Genomic DNA, 21,714 nt, shown 5'->3' with positions numbered 1-21,714 from the left:
ACACAGTCCATGTCCCACATGGGGCTCGAGTCTTAATCTTCATTTCCCAGATGAGGGAATTGAGGCCCAGAAAACTGCAGTGAGCTGCCTGAGGTCACACAGCAGACGAGTGGCAGAGCCGGGATTAGAACCCAGGTCCTTCCGACTCCCAGGGCCGCGCCCTAGCCACTAGGCCACACTCTCACGTTATTTACAGTCACACGGTGTGGTGTTTTTCATCCCACACAAACAGCTTGTAAGCTTATAAATGTCTTGATGCATTGAAGCTGGGGAGATAGAGTCATTCTACTTTGCCTGTTGGTCTTCTAAATAAAGCTGCGATTTTTCATTCAAAAGGAGATAAGTGATAGCCTCACACACAAGCAGAGGAAAATATCATTTGGGATTTGAGAGGATACGATATCAGAAATCCACAGAGGGAAAGTTAATTCTTGCAAGGGCCGGGAGTCTTAAGGGCAGTTCAGCAGATAAGTCTTATTACAGAAATGCGGAGGGAGGCGGAGAGGAAAAGGCAATAGATCTGTTTTGGAATAAGAATAGTGATATTTTTTCAACTCTGTGTGCTCTACTAAGGTTCTGCCACCTGCCTGCTGTGTGACCTTGGGCAAGTCACTTCACTTATCTGGGCCTCAAGTACCTCATCTGTCAAATGGGGATGAAGACTGTAAGCCCCATGTGGGACAGGGACTGCGTCCCACCCGATCATCTTCACACTGGAGAAGCAGTGTGGCTCAGTGGAAAGAGCACGGGCTTTGGAGTCAGGGCTCGTGAGTTCGAATCCCAGCTCTGCCACTTGTCGGCTGTGTGACTGTGGGCAAGTCACTTAACTTCTCTGTGCCTCAGTTCCCTCATCTGTAAAATGGGGATTAAGACTGTGAGCCCCACGTGGGACAACCTGATTCCCCTGTGCCTACCCCAGCGCTTAGAACAGTGCTCGGCACATAGTAAGCGCTTAATAAATACCAACATTATTATCTTCTATCTACCCCAATGCTTAGAACAGTGCTTGTCAGGTAGTACTCGCTTAAATATGCAATTATTATACAGGAGAAGCAGATTGGACACAGTCCCTGTCCCAGATGGGGCTCGCAATCAAAGTAGGAGGGAGACCAGGTATCGAATTCCCATTTTCAGGTGAGGAAACTGAGGCTCAGCGAAGTAAAGTGACTTTCCGAAAGCAGGCAGCAGCCGAGCGGCAGAACGGATATTCGAACCCAGGTCTTTCAGACTCCCAGGCCCGGGCTCCATCCCCTAGGCCACACTGCTTATCTCCCTCCCCGACAAAACATGTGTCTGTCCATTCTAGGCCAGCGCCCAGATATTTGCGAATTCCGTTCTCTGACTTTCTGACTCGGAAGGGTGGAGGTAAACCCTGCTTTTCACTTGCCTCCGATCTCTGCCTGCCTGCTCCCGGCAAAAAAGCCATTCAGGCTTCTGACACCACTGGGCTTCGCAAGGTTCAAAAAGGAAAGCAGAAGTCCCACGTTTCGGTTTCGACCGTGTCTAAAATGAGCCGGGGTGAACTGTTGGCAGAGATGTCTTTTGAACGTCTGCCCCATTCGCTGTCTTCCGCCTCTACGTGAATAGAAAATGCGTTTGGCTCTTCCACAGGAAGAAAGCACAGCAGGGGGTGTGGTAAGGTCCTGCAGCATTGTGTAACCAACACGCACTCATCTGTCCGGGGACGACGGTGACATTCGGGCACCGGGAAGAATGTTGCGTTTCTCCGATCTGGACAGCCTTCCCCGAGCGTCACTCAACCTGGGGTGTTCGTGGCCAACTGGGGCAGGGCTAAGTCCCGCATCTCGGGAGGATTCTTTATAAATCCTGGGAGGAGACTCTGCCCTTTTGGATTCACGGCGTCCAGAGTCGGGGATGGGACGCTAGATTCACATGCCCGACAAACAGGAGAGGACTTTTGCCGGTCCCTTGGGCTCACAGTTTGAGCTCCTACGTTTGGGGAGCCAGAGAGGATGTGGAAGAGAGGTTCTATTTAAAAAAAAACCCACCTTTTTATAGTGTATGTGAAGTAATAACTATGTGCCAAATCCTGCTCTCAGCGCTGGGGTAAATACAGGTTAATTAGGTCGGAGGCAGTCCTCGATGTGTGTTTTCTTAGCATTGATTATCGTGTCTCTCAGTGGACCTGTTGATTTGTTTTTTTAATGGTCTTTATTAAGCACTTACTATGTGCCAGGAACCATACTAAAGTGCAGGGGTAGACACAAGCTAATCAAGTCCCTATAGCCCAGGGGACTCAGAGCCTGAGTCCCCGTTTTTCAGATGAGGGAACCGAGGCACAGAGAAGTGAAGCGACTTGCCCAAAGTCACAGGGTAGACAAGTGGCGGAGTCGGGATCAGGAGACAGGTCCTTTTGACTCCCAGGCCCTGGCGCGACCCACTGGACCTTGGTGCTTCTGACCGCGGAGTTGAGATGGACATGCAAGCAAGGAGGGAGGAAAAATCCAAAGGGAAACATAGTCTCGGACATTGTAACATTGCTGTGACCCCTTAGGAATCAACCAAGGCAGCCCCGCCCCAGCTGGGAGTGAGGGGACCCAGGTTTCACGCTGTCAGTCAGTCAACCATATCGATCGAGCGATTCCTATGTGCAGAGCACTGTTCTAAGCACTTGGGAGGCTCCAAAATAACAGACACATTTTCTCCCCACACCCAGCTCCGCCACTTGCCTGCTGTGTGACCGTGGGCAAGTGTCCTAACCTCTCCGTGTCTTGGTTTCCTCATCAGCAGAAGGGGGATAACAAAGGTGCCCTTTCTCTTTCTCTTGGATCCTCTAGGCTGTGAGCTCGTTGTGGGCAGGGAATGTGTCTTTTTACTGTTCTACTGTACTCTCCCAAGTGCTCACTGCAGTCCTTTGCACACGCGGGGCCTGGGAGTCGAAGGGATCTGGGTTCTACTCCCAGGTCTGCCACATGTCAGCTGTGTGACCTTGGGCGAGTCGCTTCACTTCCCTGTACCTCGGTTCCCTCGTCTGTCACATGGGGGTGAAGACTGTGAGCCCCATGTGGGACAGGTGCTGTGTCCAACGCGATTGACTCCTATCTGCCCCAGTGCTTAATTCAGCAGCGTGGCTCAGTGGAAAGAGCATGGGCTTGGGAGTCAGAGGTCGTGGGTTCGAATCCTGGCTCTGCCCCTTGTCAGCTGTGTGACTGTGGGCAAGTCACTTACCTTCTCTGTGCCTCAGTTACCTCATCTGGAAAATGGCGATGAAGACTGTGAGCCTCACGTGGGACGACCTGATTACCCTGTAACTACCCCAGCGCTTAGAACAGTGCTCGGCACGTAGTAAGTGCTTAACAAACACCAACATTAGCAGAGTAGGTGCTTAACAAATACCACTAAAAAAAATCGGCAAATACAGCGGCCCATAGCAATGAACTGTCTTTCCCTGCTCATAGCGAGGAAGAGGTTGTCACTCCCACATCTCTCTTTTCAGTCCTGAGGTTGAAAAAAAGCAGCAGGGCACAGGGTTGCCTAGTGGTTAGAATACAGGCCTAGGAATCAAAAGACCAGAGTTCTCTTCCCCGGCTCTGCCACCTGTCCGCTGGGTCACTTCACTTTTCTGGGCCCCAGTTACCTCACCTGCAAAATGAATTCGATTCATTCAGTCGTATTTATCGAGTGCTTTCTGTGTCCAAAGCACTGTACTAAGCGCTTGGGAGAGGTACAGTGTAACAACCGAGAGACACATTCCCACCCACAACGAGCTCAGGGTATTAAAAATGGAAGCTACATTAGAAACGGCAAGCTATTTTTTCCCATCACAGGCCTTTACAAATTCACACAGAAAGAACGATTCCCAAGATTCAATTTTGCTGGAGACAATATTATTGTTATGATTGTTCAGCCAGCTAAAAAGCTGAGCTGGCGAAACATAAAGCACTATACTCTAGGGAAACAGCGGAGGATCCAAAATAGTAATTAGAGCAATTATTTCTCTTTAAAATGTATACATCATCCTTCATCCCAAAGGAAACTTCAAGGTTTTAATTGCACAAACAACCAGCTCTCTCTCTCTCTCTCCACCGGGCGAAATGACCCCGATAATGAAACGCGGCAGAGAGGAGCGGCGTGGCCTAGTGGATAGAGCTCAGGCCTGGGAGTCAGAAGGAGCTGGGTTCTAATCCCGGCACTGCCCCTCATCTGCTGGGTAACCTTGGGCAACTCACTTCACTTCTCCGGGCCTCAGTTACCTCATCTATAAAACGGGACTTAAGGCTGGGAGCCCCATGTGAGAAGAGGGACGGCGTCCAACCCGATTCGCCTGTGTCCACCCCATCGCTTAGTACGGCGCCTGCTAGTACGCGCTTAACGAGTACCACAGTTCTTCTTCTTCTTATTACTATTAAAAGTGTTGGTAGGCGCATTCCCTCCCCTCGGGAGCTCACAGTCTAGAGGAGGTTCAGACCCGACCTCTGATGCAAAGAACAGTCCCACAAAGAGGAAGAAGGAAAATTACGAGTTTAAGTCGGGCTTCGGTTTGACACCGCTTTTTGTTGCGGCCATAGGAGGCCAATTGTTTGGAGCACCCCTGCGCTGTCTGTTTTGGAGACATGGTTCCCAGGGGTACGTTTCCATCGTAATCGTAATAATCGTAATAGAGAGTCTACAGGCTTTTGACAGCCTCTGAGCTGGAAGAGGGAATCGCTTTCACGGCATCTAAACCTGAAACCCTTTCGTTTCATCCCGACGGACCATGTCTTTCCAGACAGTTCCCGTTTTCAATGTAATGCGCTGGATTTATCATTTCAAAAACCAAGGCAGGTGTTCGCCTTAGAGGATGAAGATGGGGTGGGGTTATCTGGCATAGGGTTAATGCAGCTTTATCTGTCAGAGTGGAACAGGGGCTGGGCCGGGGAGAATGGATTCCGTCTGGTGAATTGGAGGGAGGAGGGTTTATCCCCGTCATCGATTTCTGTGCTACCAGAATGCCAAAACAAGTTACCTAAAACCCAGTGGAGAGGATTTCTTTTCTCCTTCTCCACTCACCTAGTGGAAAGAGCTCAGGCCTGGAAGTCAGAGGACCTGGCTTCTAATTGCGACTCCGCCGCTTGCCGACGGTGTGACCTTGGGCCAATCACGTCAGTACTCTGGGCCTCAGTTTCCTCAGCTGGAAAATGGAATTTGATCCCAGTTCTCCCTCTTACTTAGATGGTGAGTCCCCGGTGGGACAGGGACTGTGTCCAACCTGACTGTCTTATAGCCGTCGTCGCGCTTTGACGAGTGCCTGGCACACAGAAAGCGTGTAACAAAATATTACTGTTATTACAATCATTATCATTATTATAGAATCATTATTAGCAATACATATTTTGGTTAACCAATAGGAGAACTAATTGTCCAGTTACCTGAGGTGAAGTAGAGTAATGGGGTTAAGTGCTTACTATGTATTACTATGTGCTGGGGATAGATAGAAGCTAATCAGGTTGGACACCAAACATGTCCCTTATGGGGCTCACAGTCTTAACCCCCATTTTACAGATGAGGTCACTGAGGCCCAGAGAAATGAAGTGACTTGCCCACGGTCACACAGCAGGATTAGGATCCAACGCCTTCTGACTCCCAGACTCGGGCTCTACAAACTAGGCCACACTACACCTCTAAGGCTATTGAGGCTACCGAGCCTCGAGGCTATTTCCTGAGCCCGATTTGTGGCTCAGTGGAAGACCGTTCTAAAAACTAAGGGACTATCCTGGGAGGATACGACTGGACCACTGCCGTGATTCACCTCATTCCGTATCTTGTCTCTGAAGCTTGGATGCCTGATGCTCGGAGAGGTAAATCCTAATCCATCCTTTGGCACTGGTCCCGATCAACCAATCCATCAGTAGTATTCAGTGAGTGCTTACTGTGTGCAGAGCACTGTACTAAGTGCGTGCACTTTGATTAATCAAAGATACAGGCCAGAACATCTGACAAAGCCCTAAATACAGTGCCGAGTGTTACAGCTTGGTGCCGGTCTACACACCGATCAATCGATCCATCTATCAATCTTATTGACTGAGCGTTTCCTGTGTGCAGAGCACACCTGGGAGAGTTCAGCACAACGTAGACATGTCCCCTGCCCACGAGTTTACCCTCTAGAGAGAGAGACAGGCATTAAGAGAAATAGATAAATGACGGATACGGACGTAAGTGGTGTGGGGCTGAGGGAGCGGTGAATGAAGGGTGAAAATCCAAGTGCGAGGGTGACGCGGGCCGGAGGGGGAGAAGAGGAAATGTGGGCCTAGTCAAGGAAGGCCTCCTCCAAGAGGCTTTGAAGGGGAGGGAGAGGGATATGAAGAGGCGAGGACGTGGCAGGCCAGAGGCAGGACGTGGGCGAGGGGTCAGCAGGGAGATGGACGAGATCGATACAGCGAACAGGTTGGCGTTCGAGGAGCGAAATGTGTGGGCTGGGTTGGAGTAGGAGAGCAGCGAGGTGGGCTAGGAGGGGGTGCGGTGATCGAGTGCTTTAAAGCCGACGGGCAAAGAGTTTGAATAGGGCGATCGGCGCGGTCCCTATGGGATTAGAGAAACAGCGTGGCTCAGTGGAAAGAGCACGGGCTTGGCAGGCAGAGGTCATGGTTTGAATCCCGGCTCCGCCGCTTGTCGGCTGTGTGACTGTGGGCAAGTCACTGAACTTCTCGGTGTCGGACCCCATTCCCTCTCACCTTCTTAAAACCATCGCCCCTGCCCTCCTCCCTTCCTTAACTTCTATTTTTAACCACTCAATCTCCAAGGGCTCCTTCCCCTCTGCCTTCAAACACGCCCACGTCTCCCCCATCCTAAAAAAACCCGCTCTTGACCCCACTTCCCCCTCCAGTTATCGTCCTATCTCCCTACTACCCTTCCTTTCCAAAATCTTAGAACGAGTCGTCTACAATCGATGCCTAGAATTCCTTAACTCCCATTCTCTCCTAGACCCCCTCCAATCTGGCTTCCGTCCCCTCCACTCTACCGAGACTGCTCTCTCTAAGGTCACCCGTGACCTCCTTCTTGCCAGATCCAATGGCTCCTACTCCATTCTGATCCTCCTTGACCTCTCTGCTGCCTTTGACACTGTCGACCATCCCCTCCTCCTCCATACCTTATCTCACCTTGGCTTCACGGACTCTGTCCTCTCCTGGTTCTCCTCTTACCTCTCTGGCCGATCATTCTCGGTCTCCTACGCTGGAGCCTCCTCCCCCTCCCATCCTTTAACTGTCGGAGTTCCTCAAGGGTCAGTTCTTGGCCCTCTTCTGTTCTCCATTTACACTCACTCCCTCGGTGAACTCATCCGCTCTCACGGCTTTGACTACCATCTCTACGCAGATGACACGCAGATCTACATCTCCGCCCCTGTCCTCTCCCCCTCCCTTCGGGCTCGCATCTCCTCCCGCCTCCGGGACGTCTCCACCTGGATGTCGGCCCGCCACCTAAAACTCAACATGAGCAAGACTGAGCTCCTCATCTTCCCTCCCAAGCCCGGTCCCCTCCCAGACTTCTCCGTCACCGTGGATGGCACGACCATCCTTCCCGTCCCGCAGGCCCGCAATCTCGGTGTCATCCTTGACTCGTCCCTCTCGTTCACCCCACACATCCTATCCGTTACCGAGACCTGCCGGTTTCACCTCTACAATATCGCCAAGATCCGCCCTTTCCTCTCCACCCAAACGGCTACCTTACTATTACGGGCTCTCGTTATATCCCGGCTAGACTACCGTGTCAGCCTTCTCTCTGACCTCCCTTCCTCCTCTCTCGCCCCGCTCCGGTCTATTCTTCACTTCGCTGCCCGGCTCATCTTCCTGCAGAGACGATCTGGGCATGTCACTCCCCTTCTTAAACAACTCCAGTGGTTGCCTATCGACCTCCGCTCCAAACAAAAACTCCTCACTCTAGGCTTCGAGGCTCTCCATCACCTTGCCCCTTCCTACCTCTCCTCCCTTCTCTCTTTCTACCGCCCACCCCGCACGCTCCGCTCCTCTGCCGCCCACCTCCTCGCCATCCCTCGGTCTCGCCTATCCCGCCGTCGACCCCTGGGTCACGTCCTCCTGCGGTCCCAGAACGCCCTCCCTCCTCACCTCCGCCAAACTGATTCTCTTTCCCTCTTCAAAACCTTACTTAAAAATCACCTCCTCCAAGAGGCCTTCCCAGACTGAGCTCCTCTTCCCCCTCTACTCCCTCTGCCATCCCCCCTTTACCTCTCCGCAGCTAAAGCCTCATTTTCCCCTTTTCCCTCTGCTCCTCCACCTCTCCCTTCCCATCCCCACAGCACCGTACCCGTCCGCTCAACTGTATATATTTTCGTTACCCTATTTATTTTGTTAATGAATTGTACATCGCCTCGATTCTATTTAGTTGCCATTGTTTTTACGAGATGTTCTTCCCCTTGACGCTGTTTAGTGCCATCGTTCTCGTCTGTCCGTCTCCCCCGATTAGACTGTAAGCCCGTCAAACGGCAGGGACTGTCTCTATCTGTTGCCGACTTGTTCATCCCAAGCGCTTAGTACAGTGCTCTGCACATAGTAAGCGCTCAATAAATACTATTGAATGAATGAATGAATGAATACCTCATCCGTAAAATGAGGATTAAGATTGTGAGCCTCACGTAGGCCAACCCGATTACCCTGTATCTACCCCAGAGCTTAGAACAGTGCTCGGCACCTAGTAAGCGCTTAACAAATACCAACAGTAGACAGGTTTGATTACCTTGAAAAGCAGCCAGCCTGTCATCTTCTTCACTAGTCTGGTGCCCCAAAAGACGTGCTTGTAGAGGTCCGTGTTCACCACGCCGGGGTCGACGGCGTTGGCGGTGACGTGGTGGCCGCCTTCAGTCAGCAGCTGCTGGAGTTGGTAGGCGAACATCACAAGAGCTAGTTTGCTCTGGGCGTAGGCTCCTTGAGGGGTGTAGCAGCGGCTGGGAAGAGGCAGAGACGATGGGTGAGCAGACCCCAGCGGCCGGCTCCCCCGTTTCTACGCTGAGAGCAGCATGGCCTAGTGGTTATAACACGGGTCTGGGAGACAGAAGGGCCCGGGTTCTACTCCCGGCTCTTCCACTTGTCCGCTGGGAGACCCTGGCCAAGTCACTTCTCGGGACCTCAGTTCCCTCATCTATAAAATGGAGATGAAGACTGAGCCCCATGTGGGACGGGGACTGTGGCCGACCTGACTTGCTTGTATCCGACCGAGCGTTCGGTACAGTGCCAAGCACATAGTAAGTGCTTAACAAATACCACTGTTGTTATTATTATACTAAAAAACACAGAAGACGGACAGCGAAGCGCTAAGACGGCACAGCTCATCCTGTACCGAGGAGCCTGATGAGCCCGTGTGCTTTTTGAAGATGAGCTAATCAACCAGAGCTGGGTGGTTGCCGTTAAGATGGGCTGCAGTTTAATTAGTCTTCTCTAGACCGTAAGCTCATTGTGAGCAGAGAACGTATCTGCTAATTCCCTTGCATTGTACTCTCCCAGGAGCTTAGTACAGTGCTCTGCACAGTGTAAGCGCTCATTAAATAATAATGCTGGTATTTGTTAAACGCTTACTATGTGCCGAGCACTGTTCTAAGCGCTGGGGTAGATACAGGGTAATCAGGTCCCATGCGGGGCTCCCGGTCTCAATCCCCATTTTCCAGATGAGGTAACTGAGGCACAGAGAAGTTAAGTGACTTGCCCAAAGTCACACAGCTGACAAGCGGCGGAGCCGGGATTAGAACCCATGACCTCTGACTCCTAAGGATTGACTGATTTCTTTTTTTTTAAATGGCATTTCCTAAGTCCTTACAATGGTCAGGCACTATACTCAGTGTTGGGATAGATACAAAATAATCAGGTGGGACACAGTTCCTGTCCCACTTAGAGCTCAGAGGCTCAACCCCCATTTTACAGATGAGGGAACTGAGGCCCAGAGAAGGGAAGTGACTTTCCCAAGGTCACAGAGTAGACAGGTGGCAGAGCCGGGAGTAGAATCCAGGTACTTCTGACTCCCAGGCCGGTGCTTTAATCACTAGGCCGTGCTGCTTCAATATCTAATTTTTTTCCAGAGCTTCTTGTAAAAGGAATTCCCCTGGTCCCTTATTGAAACAACTCATCCCTTCATGAGATATTTTCCTTTTGCGTGTGGACTTTTATAGTTTTTCAGAATTGCTACCCTTGTGAGAATGAAATTCCCCTTTATTTATCTGTTTTAAGAAAATCCCCAAGTCTCCCCTCACTTCCTGTAAAAAATGTCATGAAGGGGAATGTACTTCTCCATTTCTCGGTTGGGTAGTGCACAAATATGTCTACAGCCAACATTCAATCGTTTCCCGATGAAATATCCCCGCTCACTCACTCCGTTAGCGCTGGATCTTATTTTCTCAGAGAAGTATTTAGGCTTCAGGATAGCCGAGGAAACAAGTCTTTGCTGGTGCAACGAGCCACTTGCACTTGGGAACGATTTACAATATCGCGATTTGCGTCTTTCCCTGAACTCTAAGTTTCCCAGCCACTAAGTCTCCCCCTCTCAGGGTGGCACCTGGAGAGTTTCCAGTCCTCTACCAGTCTTGGCTATGGGAGGGAGAGTCAAGCAGAGGCCTGCCCAGTCCATTCCTAGCTTGGACGGTGGCTAGCGAGCGGAAGGCCGTCCGCCACAAGTCGAAACATACCCGTGCCGGGCAGCGGCGACACCGAGAGGGTTGAGGGCGGAGATTGAAGTTGACGGCACGGAAGGAAGCAACGGTAAACCGCTTCCGTAATTTCCCCAGGGAAAATCTACAGACGGAGGTGGGGCGTTCTGGGAGAGATGCGTCTGTGGAGTCGCTATGGGTCGGGGACGACTCGACGGCATAAGACGTGTCAAGTCAGTTTGGGCGATTCAAGTTTGTGATTGTCTGTGTTTGCATCAGGTGAATACCGGAAACAGGCGCTATAGAATTTGTGTTACAAGGATACTTGAGGAAACCCTAGAGCGTTTGAATCAGTCATATTCACTGAGCGCTTACTATATGCAGAATACTATACTAAGTACTTGGGAGAGTATGATACAGTAGAATTAGCTTACAGTCTAGAGGGGAAGACGGATATAGATGTGAATAAATAATTTATAATACAGAATTTAAAGATATGGACATAGGTGCTGTGGGATTGAGAGATTGAGGGTGGGGCGACTATCTCAATCTCTACTCCTATGTATATCGGTTAATGTGAATCCTAAATGTTTGGCGGTGAGTTTCAATATGACCGAAATTGAATAAACTGAGGCAATTATTAGTCTTTCAGAAGATTATGTTTACCGGTTTAAACTTTAGTTGTTTAGCAAAATTTGGTATACCGTTAGTCAATCAATCAAAGGTATTTACTGAGCATTTACAGTATGCAGAGCACGGTTCTAAGCGCCTCTCTGGACAACAGAAACTTCTATGTTTTCTGTGCACTAGGATCTAGGACCTTTGGGCATTTGATATTTGCCCCACCCTCAGCCCCACAGCACTTAAATACGTACCTCTAAATGGAATATCGTAAACTGTTCCTTTATATTAATATCTGTCTCGCCCTCTAGATTGTAAGCTCGTTTTGGGCAGGGTTTGTTAGATATTTAAGGTCACCAATGGGGTCTCCTTACTCCAGTGTATTCCCCCAAGTGCTTAGAACAGTGCTCTGTATACACTAATAATAATAATAATAATAATGTTGGTATTTGTTAAGCGCTTACTATGTGCCGAGCACTGTTCTAAGCGCTGGGGTAGACACAGGGGAATCAGATCGTCCCACGTGGGGCTCACAGTCTTAATCCCCATTTTACAGATGAGGGAACTGAGGCCCAGAGAAGTTAAGTGACTCGCCCACAGTCACACAGCTGACAAATGGCAGAGCTGGGATTCGAACTCATGACCTCTGACTCCAAAGCCCATGCTCTTTCCACTGAGCCACGCTGCTTCTCACTAAGCACTGAGTAAATACCAGGGTCTGATTCATTGATTAATGGACTCGTAGTGGTATTTATTGAGCACCTCTTTGGTGCTGCGCACCGTACTCTGCATTTGGGAAGTGTCCGTCAGTCGATTGTATCTACTGAGTGCTTACTGGAGAAGCAGCGTGGCTCAGCGGAAAGAGCCCGGGCTTGGGAGTCAGAGGTCACGGGTTTGAATCCCGGCTCTGCCACTTCTCAGCTGTGTGACTGTGGGCAAGTCACTTAACTTCTTTGTGCCTCAGTTACCACATCTGTAAAATGGGGATGAAGACTGTGAGCCTCACGAGGGACAACCTGATTACCCTGTATCTACCCCAGCGCTTAGAACAGTGCTCTGCACATAGTAAGCGCTTAACAAATACCAACATTATTATTATTATTACTGTGTGCACAGCACCGTTCTAAGCCCTTGGGAGAAGACAGTATAACAAGGTAACAGATACATTCCCTCTCCACAAGGAGCTTACAGTCTAGAGGGAAGTATAGAATAAAAAAAAAGATCCCTTCCTTGCCCATGTTAGACAAGCATAAAAATGCTTAAAATAAAAATTAAAATATTTGATTGGGGTCAATATACCCTGAGAAGCCCATTTTCTTGCAGAGCCAAGCAACCCCCATCTCTTTTATTTTCTAAGATAAATGCCCCGATTACTAAGTGGGTGAGAATACTGAAATGAAAGTCAGCTGTCGATTCTTTCATTTGTTTGATTTTCATGCTCCAAGTATTCTATCATTGTTTTTAAAGCCCCAACAAAATGACCCAACATTGAAAAATGAAAGACAGTGAATTTTATGGCAGCATGAGATTAGCTTCCACAAAGTGTCATGTGGTTTCCGAAAGCTTCGGATCCTATTTTTGCCATACGATTTTATTAATCCATTAAAATGATAATCTCGAATGAAAGCGTCATCTGGCTTCTTTACACGATCAAGCCTAACCAGCATCCTCTGCTCATTGAACGAACAAGTGTCCTCTGGATTGAGGGAGGGGACTCCAAGCATCTCTTGTCAGGGCTGGAATCTTAATCTGTCCCTTCTCCCCTTAACCGTCTCCTTCTTGTGAGCCCTGTCCCGTTCTCAAGACAGGAAGCGGTGTGGCCTAGTGGGTAGAGCTCCGGCCTGGGAAACAGAGGGACCTGGGTTCTAACCCCAGCTTCGCCATTTGTCTCCTGTGTGATCTTGGGCAGGTCGCTTCACTTCTCTGGGCCGCAGTCACCTCGGCCGTTAAACAGGGATTAAGAGTGGGAGCCCCATGTGGGACAAGGATTGTGTCCAGCCTAATTTGTATCTACCCCAGCGATTAGTACGGTGCCTAGCACATAAGAAGGGTTTAAGAAATACCATTTAAAAAAAAAAGACAGGGTCCTGTGGAGATTGTAAACTCTCTGAGGGCATGGATCATGTCAACCAAGTTTATATATATATACATATATATATATATATACTATATAATATACATAGTTATAGTATATAGTAAATTCTTAACAGAAATATATACTTAACAGATATATATTCTTAACAGTATATCTGTTAAGAATCTATTATATGCCAGGCACTGTACTAGGCACTGGGATAGATACAAGCTAATCCACTTTTTACAGATGAGAGAACTGAGGTCCAGAGAAGTTTTTTTTTTCTTTTATGGTATTTAAGTGCAGACTATGTTTCGGGCAGGCACCGCACTAACTGTCGGGATAGATCCAAGCTAATCAGGTTGGACACAGTCCCTGTCCCACAGGGGGTTTAAAATCTTCATCCCCATTTTACAGATGAGGTCACTGAGGTCCAGAAAAGCCAATTATTTCCACTACAGCGAACTCCTTCTCCTACTTCACTCTCTGTGGTACTCTCCCAAGCTCCTAATACGGTGCTCACTAAGTACCAGCGATTGATTAAGAGATAAGGCTCCAATAGGGCTGACCGAACACCAGCCCGGCCTTCAAGCTTCACATCTCTCCAAACCTCTGCAGTTCATTTTAGCAGCCGAAAGGCTGTTTCAGCGTGAAACGAGTCTGTTTCAACTCTTCCAAGTGCCAAGCCGCTGGCGAAAGCACTCCCAACTAACATAGCTGATATACTAACCTAATCCATATGTTAATCCTAAACAGCACGGCCTGATGGAAAGAGTGCGCTCCTGGGAGTCAGAGGACCTGGATTCTAATCCCGGCTCTGTTTCCTCTGTGATCTTGGGCAAGTCACCTCACTTCTCTGTGCCTCGGTTTTCTCAACTCTAAAACGAAGATGAATTCCCACTCCCTCCTATTTAGACCGGGAGCCCTCTGTGGGACAGGGTCTGTGTCCAACCTGATTAACTCGTATCTACCCCAGCGCTTCAAACAGTGCTGGACACCCAGCAAGCGCTTAACAAGTACCTACCATATTGAATCAATCGATCAATGGTTTTTATTGAGCACCTATCTGCAGAGAACTGTACTAAACTCTTGGGAGGGTACAAGAGGCAGGCGTGTTCCCTTCCCATAATATAAATGATGATGATGATAATAAATAATGCCTAACACCTTCTCAGGATTAAAGACAAATTTGTTTTTAACTGAGAGCTGTTACAAGCGGGGTAAGAGAATTACTGCATTTCGATCTTCACACGTTTGAAAATTTCAAACGTGACTTTTTTTTATTAACAAAGTGAAACAGACTGAGTAAAACAGACTAGACCACTGCTGAGATTTGAGACATTAAAGCAACAGGAACAAAAGGCGAATTTTATGGAGGTGCAAGTCAGGTTTACGCATAAGTTCTGCATCATGTTTTTAAATGTTTTATGGCTAATCCAGTAAACTTATCTGCTTTTTGACTGCAAGCATCATCTAGTACCACAGAGGCCAATTGCAATGATAGATGCTAAACTAAAGAGACAGGCCAAGGCAAGTTTTATGAAATGCAAGCAATCATTGCCATCCGAAGACAGATTACACACCACTTAATCTTGCGTTGTGAACTGTCTTCCCTAGACATACCCAGAGTATTTCCTTACCATCACCGCGGAGACATGACAGCCAATTGCTCTCACTGAGGAACTAAAATGAGTTTCGGGAAACATGTTATGAACAGAAGAGAGATGAGAGTGGATAGAGCATGGGCCAGGGAGTCAGAAGGACCTGGGTTCTAATCCCTGCTTGGCCACTTTTCTGCTATGTGATCAAGTCACTTCACTTCTCTGGGCCTCAGTTCTCTCATCTGTCAAATGAGGATTAAGACTGTGTGTGGGACACAGACCTTGTCCAACTTGATTATCTAATATCTCCTCCAGCGCTTAGTACAGTGCCAGGCACATAGCGTTTAACAAATACTGTCTCCCCCAACACCCTCGCCCCCCCCCCCCCAAATCAAGCAATGATATTTACTGTGGGCTTGCTCTGTGCTCACACTCAGTCCCCATTTTACAGATGAGGTTACTGAGGCCCAGAGAAGTAAAGTGACTTGCCCAAGGTCACCCAGCAGGCAAGTGGCGGAGCCGGACTTAGAACCCAGGTCCTTCTGACTCCCAGGCCCGTGCTCTATCCACTAAGCCGCACTGCTTCTCTATAGCATCGTGGGCTATGTATCCAAGTGCTTAAGGCGTATACAGCGAAATGCACAGGTGACACAGAGAAGACGACGGGAAGGGGAAATGAGGATTTAGCCGGGGAGGCCTCTGGAGGAAATGTGAATTTTTGGAGAGTTCTGAAGGTGGAGAGAGTGGCGGTCTGTCGTCTATGAAGGGGCAAGGAGTTCCAGCCGAGGGAGTTTAGTAGGCAAGACGGTGGAGGCCGGAGAGATGCGATGGAGGTAGACAGATCAGATCGATGAGATTGGGGTAGAGAGTAGCTTGGTGCTCAAGGAACGAAGGGTGAGGATTGGGCTTTAACAGGAGAAGAGGGAAGTAAGGAAGGATGGAGAGGGTTGACTGAGTGTCCCAAACCCAACGGTGAGGAGGTTCTGTTTGCCGCGGAGGGAGGTTCTCTCTGGTTTCTGCCATACACCCTGACGATCTGACTGATCTTTTACTGAGGAACTCTGTGGCTCAATGCTCACACATACCAAGAACAACTCCTACCTGTTTTGTAAGTCGTCGATGTTGAGTTCTCCTACGTAGTGGGTGGCAGAGGAGACGGTGATAACTCTTGCGTTGTAGCTGGGGGAGCCTGTCTTCTTTAGATTCTCCAGGAGAAGGTTGGTCAACAGAAAGTGTCCCAGGTAGTTTAAACCAAAGTGTTCCTCAAATCCGTCTACAGTCTTCCTCTGTGGCACCATCATCACCCCAGCTGAGAAAGCAGAAAGCAGGGTTGACTTCTCCAGATGTCCAAGAAAAACGAAGAGCATGACAAACGGATCTATCAGTCCTATTTATTGAGTGCTTACTGTGTGCAGAGCACTGTATTAAGCGCTTGGGAGAGGACAGAATAGAGTTGGGAGACATATCCCCGGCCGCATCTTGCCACCGACCCCTTGCCTACGTCCTGCTTCTGGCCTGGAACCTCTGGCCCTCTTTATATCCTCCAGACAATTAATCTTCCCACCTTCAAAGCCTTATCGAAGGCCCATCTCCTCCAAGAGGCCTTCCCTAACTAAGCTCTCCTTTCATCTTCTCCCCCTCCCTTCTGCGTCGCCCTGACTTGCTCCCTTTTATTCATCCCCCCCCTCCGGACCCACACCGCTGATGTCCAAATCTGTCATTTATTTATAGTAATGTCTGAAGCCCCTCTGGACTGTGAGCTCGTTGTGGGCGGGGAATGTGTCTGTTGGTTGTTATACTGTAGTCGCCGATGTGTTAGTACAGTGCTCTGCACACGGTAAGCGATCGATAAATACGAATGCATGAATCCTGCAAAGTTTATTCCCAAGCCTCAGCATGCCTAAAATTCTCACACGCACTGTTTTCACTTTTATCTAGGGCAGAAACTCCCAGATTGCCCTCTGCGCCCCAAACCCTGGAGCTCGTTAAGATCTGAAGACAACATCCAGCTCGAAAGAGACCCTCGGTTCACCTGACACTTTGCGGATGACTTTCCGGGCTACAATGTCAGGTAGACTCTCTCTGCTTCATAAATGTTAAATTCTAATTATGCTAATCGGCTGCCAAAGAGAGAAAATATACAGTCTAGAATTAACCTTCAAAAAAGTTACCCGACTGCAACCCGTCTCCTCGTCTCACCTCACTTATTTCTCCTAGGGATTAAATCTCAGGACAGCCATTCGATAGAGAAATAGATCAGCAGAGACATTTGAGCTATAAATGAAAGGGTAAAATCATCAGAGAACAGTTGGCGGTTTCCGTAAGAATTATACACGTTCCCGCCACGGGTGAGGAATCTCTTCAATGGACCCGTTTTATTAGAAACACAGGTCGGCTTCACCTGTAATTTATTTTCGTGTCTTTCTCCACTGTAGGGTCTCTGAGGGCAGGGATCAGGCTCACCCACTATAATAATGATAATACAATGATGATGATAGCCGCAACACTAATAATAATGGTATTGGTGAAGTATTGCTAATCATTTTTTAAGGCAGAGAAGTAGTGTGGGCTAGTGATCAGAAGGATCTGGGTCCTCATCCTGGCTCCGCCACCTGTTTGCTGTGTGACCCTGGGTAAGTCACTTTACTTCTCTGTTCCTCGGTTCTCTCGACTGTCAAAATTGGGTTAAGACTGAGAGCCCCACGTGGGACAGGGATTGTTGTCCAATCTGATTAGCTTGCGTCTAACCCAGTGCTACTGCAGTGCCTGGCATATAAAAAGCACTTTAAAAAATCATTTTAAAAAACGGAGCGGGAGAGGACAAGCCCAAATGGTAAGCGGCGAGGAAGATTGAGGCCCGGTGAGTAGGTTGGCATTACAGAAGCGAAGTATGCGGGCTGGGTTGGAGTAGGAAATCAGAGAGATGAGGCAGGAGGGGGAGAGCTGAGAGAGTGCCTTAAAGACCACCTCTCTAGACTGTAAACTCATTGTGGGCGGGGAATGTGTCTGTTTGTTGTTGTATTGTCCTCTCCGAAGAGTTCAGTACAGTGCTCTGCACCCAGTGAGCGCGCAATAAATACGAATGAATGAATGAAGCTGATGGTAAGGAGGCGGATGGGCAACCGCTGGAGGTTTCTGAGGAGTGGGAAGAGTCCTTTCTTGGTGATTGTCTCCCCAACTGCAATAATAATAACTATAACTATAATGGTAGTAACAATAATAATAATGAGATGATAATAATGAGAAGCAGTATGGCTTAGTGGCTAGGGCCTGGGAGTCAGAAAGTCATGAGTTCTAATCCCGACTCTGCCGCTTGTCGGCTGTGACCTTGGGCAAGTCACTTCACTTCTCTGGGCCTCAGTTCCCTCATCTGTAAAATGGGGATGGAGACTGTGAGCCCCAGATGGGAGAGGGACTGTGTCCAATCCGATTTGCTTGTATCCACCCCAGGGGTTAGTACAGTGCCATACACAGAGTAAGCACTTAACCAATATCATAATAATAATTATAATGATAATTAATTATAATTACTACTACTAATAGTTGTAGCATTTATTAAGGGCTTACTATGTGCCAAACACTGTACTAATCACTGGAGTAGATAAGAGATGATCAAGTCCCACATTGGGCTCACAATCTAAGTAGAAGAACAGGTTATTAGGAAGCAGCGCGGCTCAGTGGAAAGAGCCCGGGCTTGGGAGTCAGAGGTCATGGGTTCGAATCCCCGCTCGGCCACTTGTCAGCTGTGTGACTGTGGGCAAATCACTTCACTTCTCTGGGCCTTAGTTCCCTCATCTGTAAAATGGGGATGAAGACTGTGAGGCTCACGTGGAACACTCTGATGACCCTGCATCTACCCCAGCGCTTAGAACAGTGCTCTGCACATGGTAAGCGCTTCATAAATACCAACATTACTATTAAATCCCCATTTTGCAGATGAGCCCAGACAAGTGGTAGAGCCAGGATTAGAACCCAGGTTCCTCTGACTCCCAGCGCTACACTCTTAACACTAGGCCAAGCTGCGTTTGTACGGTTATGAAATTAGCTTTCAGTGCACCAAAGAATAGGTCTTGTATCAAGGAAGCATTAATAAGCTTAACTTACTCCTGGGATTGAGCTAGACAGTACGGATAACAAAGCCCATTGTAGATCACAGTAGTGCAAAACTTGGTTCAAGATCCTTTATCAGACCACATGATGATCTTAAAATAAATTGCATATTGTAAAATCTTTTAGAGAATATTAAATGGGACAGGGTGGCAAATACAATGAGGACAGAAGAGTAATTCAAAAGCACTGACAGAAGTTTAAATTGTTAGAGGAAATTGAAAAGTGAAATTGAATTCTGAAAGCCAAAAATGAGCTTCTCTGAGAAGAATTATCTCAAGCAAGGGTATTCCGTGCGTGAAAATGGTAAGAATGCAGTAATACGAATACAATACAAAATAGAAATTAAAAATAGCTGGAGATTTTTAATCTTCTAGGTGATGGAGTGCAACTTAAACATACTCTAATCTTAACTTTAATGGAGGCTAACAGCTAATGCATGTTCTAAACAGTGCCTTTTGGCAACGTCTAAGAAGCAACAGGGTTTAGTGGATAGGGCCGGGACCTGGGAGTCAGAGGACCTGCGTTCTAATCCCGGCTCTGCCACTTGTCTGCTGGGTGACCTTGGGCTAGTCGCCTCGCTATTATTATCAAAACTACGAGTCCCACGGGGGACAGGGACTATATCCAACCTAACTCGTATCTACCACAGTGCGTCGCACAGCGCCTGGCACAGAGTAAACGCTTAAGAAAACCCACAAAACAATAAGACAGCCCCATTTCCCGTCCCCTGTGAGCTTACAGTCTAGAAGGCAGACCTGACTGCCAAGCCTGTGCTCTTTCCACTTTTTTTTTAATAGTATTTTACTGAGCACTTAATATGAGTCCAACACTGTTGTAAGCTCTGGGGTGCATATGAATGAATTAGGGTGGACACAGTCCCTATCCTACGTGGGGCTTACGGTCTAAGTAGGAGGGAGAACAGGAGAACTGAGGTGTGGAAAAGTGAAGTGATTTGCCCAAGGTCACTCAGCATGCACCTGGCAGAGCCAGGATTAAAACCCAGGTCTTCTGACTCCCAGGCTCTTTCCACTGGCTTCCCTCAATCCACTGTAGACTATATTGGAAACAAATTCACTGTTCCAATAAACACCTCCAGCCACACAGTCCTCAAGGTACTAATTTCAAAAATCGCAGAAACAGGAGGTGGCAAAGTCGTTTTTACCTCGGGTTTCTACCGTGCACTCTAGAGAGGATATTTTTAGAGGTAAAGACTCCTTCGATTTAGCTCCAACAAACCGGGCTGTGAGTTAATTGTAGTGGCTAGAGCATAGGCCCGGGAGTCAGAGGGTCATGGGTTCTAATCCTGACTCTGCCACTTGTCTGCTGTGGGACCTTGGGCAAGCCACTTCATTTCTCTGGGCCTCAGTTCCCTCATCTGCAAAATGGAGATTAAGAGTGTGAGCCTCACGTGGGAGAGGGACTGCGTCCAATCTGATTAACTTGTTTCTAACCCAGCGCTTACGACAGTGCTTGGCACACAGTAAGAGGTTAACGAGTACCATAATTATGATTATTAGCTGACCAGCCAGGTATGTGGCAGGCTGAGAGACGGGGTTCCCCGTCCCAAAGACTCCCCTAGGTAATAACAATACTTCTTACCCATTTACTTTGTGCTGAGCCCTGTACCAAGCACTGTCAGGCAGGGACTGTTTTTGCTTGATTATCTTCTATCTAGCCCAGTACAGGGCCGGGCACATACTTCAGATGAATAACTCCAGCATCTCCAGGGGACCTGATCCCTAGCCAAGGTTCTATTTAAAATCAAACCCCAACCAGCTGCCATGAAAACCTGATCTCTTTGAAAAGTTTTTACGCTTCTTAGGATATTTTCTCAAAGTCTTTTATTTGGAAAAGTCTCTACCAGATGCCCAAACCCTGGTCGAACTCTACAGAAAACCACTGTAAAGTCTCTGAAAGAAAGTGACCGTTTTCCAATAAAACAATTATGCATTTTCCTCCACTCAAATAGTAATAATAATTGTGGTATTTGTTAGGCGCTTACTACGTTCCAGGCACTAGCCTGCCTGCTGGGGTGGATTATCGGGTTGGACACGGTCCCTGTCCCAGATCCCCAATCCCCATTTTACAGATGAGGTAACTGAGGCCCAGAGAAGTGAAGTGACTTGCCCAAGGTCCCACAGCAGACAAGTGGCGGAGCCGGGATTAAAAGCCATGACCTTCCCGAACTCTATCCACTACGCCACACTGCTTCTCAACCACAGTGGCCCATTTCTAGTTGTGCCCAGCTGCGGGAATTTAATTCTGGAAAATGTACAACTTCAAACGATGTATCATTCAACACCCTTCTGATGTGGCCGCTTGAACAGAGAAGCCGGAAAAATACCCAATCTGGTTTAGCTAGAAATGCTGCCAGACGCGGAATAGTTTCTTGGCATGAGACCTAATTTAATCGGAAATGGCTGAACCGGGAAGCTGCAGTTGGCAGGTAGCGAAAGCTCTGTACGTGTCTGCTTGGTTGATAAACCAAGCATCAACAGGTCATTGCTGAGATTCCAACCTGTGATTTATTCTACCGAGGCGGCTCACCCGCATTGAAGTCAAGCTCAAAGCGATCCAGCTTCATGAGGCGGGACTCGTCAGCTGAATAGATGACGCCCGGATATCTAAGCAGCTGCTAGACGGAGCTGACAGGGAGCACTTTTTTATTTCTGTTACGGAATTTGTTAAGCTCTTACTTTGTGCCGGGCACTGTCCTAAGCACC

General features: G+C 48.3%; 1 protein-coding gene and 1 long non-coding RNA gene across 2 annotated transcripts in view; one reads left to right on the top strand and one right to left on the bottom strand.

The window, feature by feature from the left end:
* The window catches only part of DHRSX (dehydrogenase/reductase X-linked), a 72,840-nt gene that overhangs the window by 3,289 nt on the left and 47,837 nt on the right, over positions 1–21,714 (bottom strand). The window contains exons 5-6 of the mRNA XM_029079823.2: positions 15,983–16,190; positions 8,689–8,896 (exon numbers count right to left, since the gene is read on the bottom strand). Coding sequence (XP_028935656.1) covers positions 8,689–8,896; positions 15,983–16,190 — 416 coding nt within the window. The remainder of the gene's footprint in view (positions 1–8,688; positions 8,897–15,982; positions 16,191–21,714) is intronic.
* LOC120638866 overlaps positions 1–21,714 on the top strand; it is a 119,592-nt gene that overhangs the window by 63,020 nt on the left and 34,858 nt on the right. The window contains exon 3 of the long non-coding RNA XR_005660881.1: positions 16,820–16,952. This is a non-coding gene — a long non-coding RNA (uncharacterized LOC120638866). The remainder of the gene's footprint in view (positions 1–16,819; positions 16,953–21,714) is intronic.

This window comes from Ornithorhynchus anatinus, chromosome 15 (genome assembly GCF_004115215.2).
Source record: "Ornithorhynchus anatinus isolate Pmale09 chromosome 15, mOrnAna1.pri.v4, whole genome shotgun sequence".
Classification (NCBI taxonomy): domain Eukaryota; kingdom Metazoa; phylum Chordata; class Mammalia; order Monotremata; family Ornithorhynchidae; genus Ornithorhynchus; species Ornithorhynchus anatinus.
The sequence above is the reverse complement of the archived record's forward strand: the minus strand, read 5'-3'. Positions and strand labels throughout refer to the sequence as shown.